This window comes from Solanum verrucosum, unplaced genomic scaffold, assembly GCF_900185275.1.
Source record: "Solanum verrucosum unplaced genomic scaffold, falcon-dt-bn FXZP01000280.1, whole genome shotgun sequence".
Classification (NCBI taxonomy): domain Eukaryota; kingdom Viridiplantae; phylum Streptophyta; class Magnoliopsida; order Solanales; family Solanaceae; genus Solanum; species Solanum verrucosum.
The window spans coordinates 1,423,717-1,433,691 of NW_026019982.1; the positions used below are offsets into that span (position 1 = coordinate 1,423,717).

Below are 9,975 nucleotides of genomic sequence, written 5' to 3' on the forward strand. Positions count from 1 at the left end.
AGACTGACTAAGTTAGATTCTCTCTCCATTTATCTTTTTCTCTCCTTCAAAGTTCAATTGGTTCTGAACTCTCTGGCTCAAATAGCCCGTGTGCAGCTTCCTCAATTTCTCTTTTCATACAACCAATCATATTGTCCTAATTTTATTTGATAAAATAGTTCTGATATCTCTCTTTGCTTATACATCTCCCCTTCAGATTAGAAGCTTTTTCGTTAACTTCCTTTAACTTGTAGGGTGACAAATTTTGTTTGGTACAGATCTCATATTCTAGCAGAATAGGATGGATTAACATCTTTATCATGCCCAATGTGAAAATTATTCAGCAATTTGCTTTACTTGACATTTAAGAAGGTTTAACAGTACCAGACGGTAATTGAGTCATCTTGAACTTGTACCATACTGAGGGCTGATAACTGTTTTCTGGTATAAGACTTTCTGAGATGCTGCATGATGTTTTACATTTCAGATAATCATATAATTTGCAATTAATATTATGTGGAAGGTAGCACCGATGTGGACATCATATCTTGCACTTCTCTTGGCCAAAACTTCAGCTGCTGGTAGGTTAGTGCTGCCCTGTTCAGGTTTTGGCAAATGAGTAACTGTGCTAGGTTAATTGGTAAGTTGAAAAGATTATCTTTTTCCAGCTTCTTCTTTCATTTGGTTACTGTTATTATTCTCAACTTTTAGCGATTTGTTGATTTTTATCCACCTCGTTCATTGCACTCCCAACAGCTTTATGTTTACCCTTGATAAAACTTTGAACAAAAATTGGATTCTCATGAAGAACTGGTTGTTACTGTTCTATATGCTTACTGCAGTGAAAATTTCTGGCTTGATCCTGAAAGTATATAATGGCATTTTCTTTTTGCTGCTTATTTTACACATGGTGAACATGTTATGTTCTGAATGATTTATATTTATAGTGATTATTTTATATGCATGCTTACTGTCACAGTGAAATTTTGCCTTAACCCTGAACATATATAGTGGTATTTTTTTGCTGCTCATATCAGAACACTGAAGATTTTAGTTCTCTATGATTCAATATTTTTGTTTTATGCAAATGAAATCTGAATAGTAACAAGTAGCGAATCTAGCTTTTAATGGATATTAAGAAATACCAGTCTTCTTATCTTAATTTGGTAAATAGCATGATGGATCACATAATCTTTTATTTGATCAATTCTTTGCAGGTCCCTCCAGTTAAGAGTTGCTGGAAAAAACTAGAGAATGTTATGCACACGATCTCGAGAATTGAGTTGTTCATATCATTACAAGAACTTGTTGCCTACCTACCTGAAAACTCTATGTTGGTAAAATCAATTAACAACAAATACCAAAAGTATTTTGATAAAGAACTCTGGTGATCTCATATATACATCTTCTGACTTGGATGGGAAAACAAGTCACACCCTAGCCAGTCCATTTAAGCCAGTCCAACGAGCTTCTCACTGACCTCCCATAGCTTGCGTGCCTTCTCTGCATCACTGGCTTCTTTCGACAGCTGGTTCTCAAACGAGGAGGAGGTACTGTTCCAACTCCAGTAGACACCAGATTTTGAAAGACTTGGATCACGAACTACCTGAATTTAGCATCAGATGATTCAGTGGTACTCTTCATGTGCTAGTTAATTGAGCTGTGAAAATGCTAGGGATTAAGGTGTCCAAGTTTGCTAATTTTAACTAACCTGTGCAAGTCTTTTTCCTGCTTCTTCTTCAGATACATAGCCTTTGGTAATGTACTTTTGAAATGGTGGGAAGAGAGTCCTGAACAAGGGAATGTGATTCCTAAATAAACCAGTTTCAGCAATGCAGCCGGGATAGAGGGAAGCAAAGGCAATGCCGGTCTCCTCGTGGAAACGCCTATGGAACTCTTGCATGGTAAGCATGTTACAGACTTTGCTGTCTTTGTAGGCTTTGGCACCATCAAATTCTCCTCCATCAATCATGGGTGAGCAGTTTAAACTATTCAACCCTCCTGAAAGTCCTCGTAGATCTCCAAGATTAGCCTTTGGTGGCACATTTCCAGCCAAAGTATTTGTGTTTCCTGATTCAGAAATATTATAGTATTAGATTTCAATCATCTTGGGTTTCCTTTAATAATATGATAATTCACATGGAGAAGTTGTACATGATGTCCAGCATTTTTTTTTTGAGAAGGTAATATTCATACTAAAGTCTAAAATAGCGCTAAGTGCTACAAAAGTATGTACTTCAGAAGCCCAAAGAACAAAACAGTGTTTTCCCCCAATATGCTGTCCAGCATTTTATTTGACGTATCATGACATGTAGTTTCTCCATTCTCTGTCTAGTGTATATCTATCTACATATGTTAGTGCTAAAATTATTTATAAGTAAGAACATCTACAGCTACTTTGTAGAATTCTAGCTGTACAGACAACTTTGATAATTTGTTCCTAGCTTACATTAGGTGACCTGAAATTAAGTTGCTCAAAGAAAACAAATATGCTGGAATAAACTTTTGAGTTTCAGACCAGTACCTGTAATGGAGCCAACAATTATAAGGCGCTTTTGTGGGTAATCTGATTGCTTGAGGTCATCTAGCAGCAACCTTGAAAGAAGGAAATGTCCGAGATGGTTGGTGCCCACACTAAGCTCAAATCCATCAGCCGTAAAAGTTGGCTCTTTAGCAGTTGGCAAGTACACTGCAGCATTGCATACTAGTGCATCAAGTGGCCTCCCTGAACGTCGGAAATTATCTACAAACTGGCGGACACTTTCAAGGGAAGCGAGATCCAGATGCATGACTGTGTAGTTTTCCTTTGGAATGCCAAGTGATTTTGCTGCTTTTTCAGCCTTGAGGAAGTCCCTACAGGCCATTATAACGTGCCAGTCTCCTGATTCGCCTATAGCCTTTGCTGTAGCTAGTCCCAAACCAGAGGAGGCTCCGGTAATTATCACATTGCCTTTCCTGAGGGTTTTCTTCTGTCCGGAGGTAGACTGGGTGATTGCAGGAGTGGTAGCAGCTGTTTGTGCTCTAATAGGTACAATTGCTAATTTCCTTGTCAATTCCTATACATGATATGCGATATGTTAGCTCACTCTCTAAAAAGGAATGAAGCAGTGAATGATACAGTTTATTTCATTCTCCACAAAGGAATTAAGCAGTACATTTCAAGTAAAAAATGTTAGAGAAATGCAAGGAAAGAAGATCGGTTTAAAAACATGGCCTTTATTCATTTAGAGGTCAGTATTTGCACAATTTGCATCTCCATAAATGCATGACGATATTTTTTTTCTTGCTTAGGTGAGATGTTTCTATTTATGATCTGATGAACAAGCAGTCAATCAACAAAAGAGGTGAATCAAGAAAAAGTTCATAAATGTGTTTCTACTTCAAATGGAGTAACCAAAACTCCAAAAGATCATCAATTTTATGTTCTACAATCTACACTAACCCAAGAAGAATCTAGAACTCTTAAATATTTGCACTCTCTTGCAGCTTGAAATAAATACTGCTTCTTAGGCTCTTGCTTCTTTACTCTGGTAAGTAATTTGACTTCCTAAAATAACTTTCCATGAAGAGGAGATACTCTAAGCTTCTTGTGCTATAATATACTTTTTTCATTTAGTAGATAGTTATTTAACAACTTGCACCCTAATGACCTGTTTGGACGCTGGCCCGGACACCACAGTTATACCAAAAGAAAAAACTTCAACATTTGCATGTCTAAACACAACTTCAATTTTCAAATACTCCTCCTCCCCCCAATATCATCAAATTCATGTCGAAACACCTACTAAATACAAAGATTTAAACATAAAGACTATATTTTTATGATACCTTGTTTCCTGCAGGAGTGAATTTAGATTTCAGATTGCAAGACAATGCAACTCCAAAGAAGCTACTGTCCTTTAGATTAGCACTTGATGTTTTACCCTGCCAGCCACAATTGAGCCTCAAGAAAATCATTTTCAGGTCAGTAATTAAAGCTAGTTAATTGAAAAGTTTGCAACTTTACCTCTTTATGGAGAGAAAATGCAGATGGAAGCAAAGATGCTGCTTGTAGAGCCATTTTGCACCTATTTGTCAATGATTTTTTTTCACTCAACACTCTACTTAAGAAGGTGAGGTTTGGGGGAGGGGGGGGGGGGGGGTGTTCTGGAATGATCTGGGGGTATGTGGGCTTTTGTAAAGGAAAATCAGATTACAAAGATATTTGGGTTTTGGGGCAAGGATAAGATGGTAATCTAGAGATGCCATGTCAGCTTCCTTTAGCCAATCAATGTTTGAGTTTGGATTCTCCTTGATATTTTAGTAGTAGTATTTACTACCAGCATTATTGGTGATAGAAGTGGGCTGGGCCAAAATATCAAAAGGCCTACATTGGTAGTAGAAAGAAGGCCCAACTAAGACTTGAGAACTATGAAGGCCCTTGGATATTACCAATCATAGAATTAAAAAATATTTTTTTCTGTTTAAGTGGCTATTACCACAAATATTTTGATTGATTGAATAGGTGAGAAGAAGAAATAGTAATGTTTTCATATGAAAAAATCAGGAAATTCCTCACTATTTTAATGAGAATCTGTTTTTCATCATGCATTTCTCAGTGAGCTGGTTCGGTGCAAAATAAATGGAAAAATTATGTTCTATATCACAAATTTTCACTGATTCATGGTGGGAAAAATCTTTGTTATTAGTAGTGTATTTCTTTAAAATAATGTCTTATTTCGGATGCCTTGTGTAAAATGAGATAGAGGGAGTATGAAATAACGTTTCGAGGTGTCTACGTGATGAGGCATGTGACATACTCTCTAGTAAAAAACTTTATTTTGCGTCTCACACAACTGACACTATTTGTTTGAGGTTCCTTTTTTTGTCATAGACGTTGGTGGACAAAATATTAACTTTGTGTCTATTAACTTGTGAAATAAAATGGAGGATCACACTGGTGAACCTTTATGTATTAGCCCAATTTTAATTTCCCCTTCCATTTATTTTAATTTTCAGTTTTTCTTTTTTTCTTTTTTTCTTTTTCGTAGTTTATATTGGTCTTAACTTATTTATTTTTTGGAGTTATTTTAGGATGACTTCTCTGATGACACATTATTTTTCCCTTGCAGAACAAGTTCTTTGAACGCTATTTTTCTATCACAATATTGTGGACTTTGAATGTTTCTAATTAATTCCTCTCGATGTTTTTCTAGTCATCTTGAGCTGAGGGTCTCTTGGAAACAGCCTCTCTACCTCCACGAGGTAGTGGCAAGGTCTGCGTACTATTTACCCTCCCCAGACCCCACCTAGTGGGATTTCACTGGGTTGTTGTTGTTGTTGATGTTTTTCTAGTCAAATACAATAATTGTAAGATAAAAAATAAAAAATCACAACGAAAACAAAGTCAGTAATTTAAATAAATATAGTCCCATGTTTATGGATATGATTGATTGTGAAATAAAGTAGAAGCTTATGTTAACATCAAAATCATATTGCCTTGTCCTAATTGGATTTTGTTTTTGTCATTTCTTGTAAATATACACAATCTTATGTTAACATCTATGTGTATATTATTCAGAGTTTAATTTTTTATATATTGATAGTATAAAAGAAGTTTTGCAATATCTGATTGTTTAATGAAGTGATATTGATGGATGATGGGTTATTTTAATCTTCTTATATAGTTTTAATTTTTGAATAGCTTTTGAGATTGAGTTAGATCCGTAACAATTAATGATTTAGGTGATATCGAAACCTCATCTTATATTGTCCGTGCAGAGGATTGGACAACATCGTTGAGTTCCCGTGTGGACGGATGATTGGGTGTTGAGTTCCCACATCGATAGGTGATGAATTATTTGATCTCCTACACTTAATAACATAGGCGGACTCAGAATTTTGAAATATGTGAGTAAGTTAATATTACAATAACAATTGTATTAATTGGTACATAGTTATACATATTAAGTAGTTGTGAATCCTAATTCTTATTGTAGTATCTATTTAACTTAAGGTTGTTATAGGAATCCATAAACTTCAAATTATGAGTCTGTCTATTTTTTTTTTTTTGATGACAAGGGAAACCCGCAGCCGCTATCCTTTGGGTGCGCACAAGGTAAAATCCCCCGTTCCTATGCAATAGCTCACAAACCACATAAGAGAGGTAACCCGCACTAGGCAAGCCCGGTGCGACGAGCTCGACCTAGGAGGCAAACCCCTTGCTTACGCTGGCAAGGGGTTTCGAACTTGAGACCTCCAACATGGAAGTCCCAAGCCCAAACCACTAGGCCACCCCGAAGGGTCATGAGTTTGTCTATGCTACCTCATAAAATGAAGATTATCCAAGACTACACTACGAGATCAAATAAACCATCACCCATCCAACTCAACCTAAAAGTTAACTCATAAAATGAGAATTATCCAAGACTGCACTATGAGATCAAATAACACATTACCCACCGACGGGCAAAAGCTACATGTGTTTCCGTGAACTCATTTACGGGCCGATAAATCTTCCCTTGATTGGTAATAGATTAAGATGTACTGATAATATGTTGTTGATGTATATAAGTTAAATTCATATTTAAAGTATATATTAAAAAGATAATAAGCCATGCTTGATGGTCATTAATAAATTAGAGTGGAATTAATATAAAATTAGTAGAGATAATAGGGGTGCAGCCGCTCCATGACATCAATTGTTTGGCATATGCTTTAGTTCTAAGCTAATTAAGGACCACTTAACGTAATCTGTAGCTATCCAATCCAACCAAAACATTTTAGATATTTTTTGTTGTCTTTTTTTAATATTATTATTTGTTGACAATTTTAAAACATGTCATTTTCTCATCACAGGCTATAACTGATGTTGTCCTAATTAAGAAGAAATTAAGATGATTTCATGGGCCGGCTACTGGGGCCCCCACTCAATGGATTAACAATATAATTAAGGACTAAAAAGCATGTTAATGACATATTATTAAATGGATTGACTTCTTTGTTTTGGTTAATTAAAAAAAAAACTGCTTTTTGGCCATAGATTCTTGTGTGATGTTTATCAATAGAGTCGGATTTAAGATTTTAGGGGTCAGTTTTATATGCGGACTAAATTATTTTGGGATTGTAATTCTTGGACTAGTTTATCCTACCGTAGAGATGGGACAAAATAATTTCAAGTTTGTTTATGGGATGAATATATATTGTCAAACCAAACACAATATAATCGAATTTCAAATTTAATCTTATTCTGCGTACCAAACGATCCGTGGATGCACTTCCTAATATATTCAGATATATTTGTTAAAAAGATCTTGTGGGTATTCTATTTGGACATCACTATTCACTATGTACTTATTTTTTAATTTTTTTGCACATCTACCCATTTCGGAGTATAACTTCAGACATCGCTATTCAATATGTACTTATATTAAAAAAAATATTGCACGCCTACCCATTTCGCAATATAACTTCAGACACATGATATCTAAAGCTTGGTTTGACAAAGCGTAACTTCAGGCAAGTTTCATGGGGTTGAAGCTCAGACAATCAGTTTGAAGTTCAAGTAAAAATAGTTGAATTTCAGTCATATGTGTATGAACTTTGGATAAAATGATTGAACTTAAGCGACTATACCTGTGAAACTCCAAACATTAGGCTTTGTCAAGACTATCTTCAAACACCACATTGTCTGAAGTTATAATTTCACCTCATACAAATTTTTAGTTTGGCGGAGAGATCATGGGTTCACGTATGCTAATGCCATGCATGAACCTACATCCTTTTTGTTCTGCTTTGTTTGTTACAAAATACCATTTTTCTTGCAAACTATATTCCAAACAAGGACAAATGTATATATCAATCAAAAAAGGAAAGATATGTTGAACTAAATATCTTCAATAAAAACAACAACAACAACAAACAAATTACAACATATAGATCTGAAGTGAAGATAATACATATACAGACACTTCAACTTCCTCCATCCTCGCGAATCAAAAAATGAGCTCGTGATGGAGTGACTATCGAGAGTAGATCATAAAACTATCTCCCTCGACGTCTAATCTAAGATAATTTAACTACTAGCATATGGTCTCAACTAAATGTGATACATATGTATGAAGTACTAGTAAACAACAAGTACACATTGTCACTGCAAGAAAAGGCTTTAAATATGCAGCCATTTTGCAGAAATGACAAAGTATGGTGGATCAAGTGGAAGAAAGGTCCAAAGATGGGAGAGTAGAAGAGTTAAAAGGGAAAAGAGATGAACAAAGATGGCGTGTGAGCTCACACGGAAGGATTCATCCACCGGATGAATCCCTGGAGATTATCTAAAAGAATCTCCTATGGCCAAAGGGAGTTGTAAATCTTGAAATGGTATAAAGGGTAGCCTGGTGCATGTGACCTGGATGGACCACAAGGGTATATTGTATACAGTCTTAACCTGCATTTCTGCAAGAGACTGTTTCCATGAAATGGTATGTGACACCTAAATCCTAACAAGACGAATGTATGAGAAAAGTTGAACCTAGAAGAACGGCCTCATAGGACATGAAGGCGAAGATGGATCGCTATTCGTATCATGATGTTGATGAGGATCAGAATTATGAGGCTCTTGTTGACAGAAATTCCCAAAATGAAGATTAGGTGGAAACATGAGGTTGTTATTTGAGTCAAAATCATCCCAAACTGGACTACCTGGACCCCAACCAGTTGCATTGAACCAAGCCTCAGCCATATCACCCCATACTAATTCAGATGATTGTGAATTAGTAGTCACCTCACTCGATCCAATCCCCGAGTCCTCGTCATGGTTATCACCTTCCGGTAGTGGCTGTGGGGGCGGTGACGGAGGCAATTGTTCATTATTTATAGGTTGTAATTCTAGACTTTCCGAATTTTGTTCAGGGAGCGAAGATTCATGAGGAGCAATTGGAGATGACAGAGATGGTTCTCCTTTGTCTTTACCAATAAAGAGTTCGGGGAAATTGAGCTTAGCATTGTCTCCTCTTAGCTTATACGCCTCGCGGTCATAAGCCATAGCTGCATCTTCAGCTGTATCAAAAGTACCAAGCCAAAGACGAGTCCTATTACGAGGAAGACGAATTTCAGCTACCCATTTCCCCCAATGTCTCTGCCTCACTCCTCTGTATAGCTTCGTTGCGGAAATTGGCTGTACTTGTACTTGTTGAGGCCTAAAAATTCCCCTGCTATCCTGCCCCAATCTGCTCATCATCATCATTCTTCCCCTCGGACTTAAATTAAGCGTTTCATTCCAATACCGCAACATCTGCTGCTGATTCTGTGATGGACCCAATTCCCCTGCAAAATACGGAGGGTAAAGACATTGTTGAGGCGAAAATGAGATCATTTGCTGCTGATTTTGCTGTTGTGGATGATACAGAGGCATCGTGTTCGTTCCCAATTGGGATGAACTATCCATGGATTGCTGCGTCCCGTCAAAGGCAAAAGGGAAAACAAGCCTTGACGATGACGGAGGAGGAGGAAATGCCATTGGTGTTGGATTATTACAAGGAACAAATGGATTTAAAGACGGCTGCTGAACAGAGGATTGGCGTTCCGGACTTTTGATCTTTTTGAAACGCCTATTAGACATGGAAGCTTCTTCAAAAACTGGCCTCCTTTGTTGTCTTTCAAAAGTATTATCATCAAATTCCATTTGTTCCTCTGGTTCCGCCATTGCCACTCACAGCTCGCCGCTCGCTCTCTTCAACCCAAACTGAATATAATTGAAAATGATTTAAAAATTAAAAATCAATGAAAACCCAGTTCATAAAAAAGGAATCTAATCAAAACCCAGATCTTAATTCAGTCAAAAATATTTTGAATTCCAACTGTAAATATTCTCAAAATAAGAGAAAAACAGAGCAAAGTTGGTAAACAAAAAGTATTCGCAAATGTATTTTTCGAGAGAGCGAGCGGCGTGGAGTAAGAGAGAAGAAAAGAGAAATCAAAATTTGGTAAGTAATTGTGAGATTGAAGATGGAGAAGACG

General features: G+C 36.6%; 2 protein-coding genes across 2 annotated transcripts; both read right to left on the reverse strand.

Moving 5' to 3' along the window:
• Nucleotides 1–1,253: 1,253 nt before the first annotated feature.
• LOC125817616 (protochlorophyllide reductase-like) lies at nt 1,254–4,167 on the reverse strand. The gene is made up of 5 exons (XM_049497173.1): nt 3,986–4,167; nt 3,808–3,903; nt 2,504–3,035; nt 1,691–2,049; nt 1,254–1,585 (listed from the first exon to the last, which is right to left on the reverse strand). Exons 1-5 carry the CDS (start codon nt 4,037–4,039, stop codon nt 1,430–1,432), a joined length of 1,197 nt encoding a protein of 398 aa, XP_049353130.1. The 5' UTR covers nt 4,040–4,167; the 3' UTR covers nt 1,254–1,429.
• A 3,671-nt stretch (nt 4,168–7,838) lies between these two features.
• On the reverse strand, nt 7,839–9,647 carry LOC125817405 (ethylene-responsive transcription factor ERF054-like). Its single transcript, XM_049496939.1, has one exon. It carries the CDS (start codon nt 9,638–9,640, stop codon nt 8,489–8,491), a length of 1,152 nt encoding a protein of 383 aa, XP_049352896.1. The 5' UTR covers nt 9,641–9,647; the 3' UTR covers nt 7,839–8,488.
• Nucleotides 9,648–9,975: the final 328 nt, after the last annotated feature.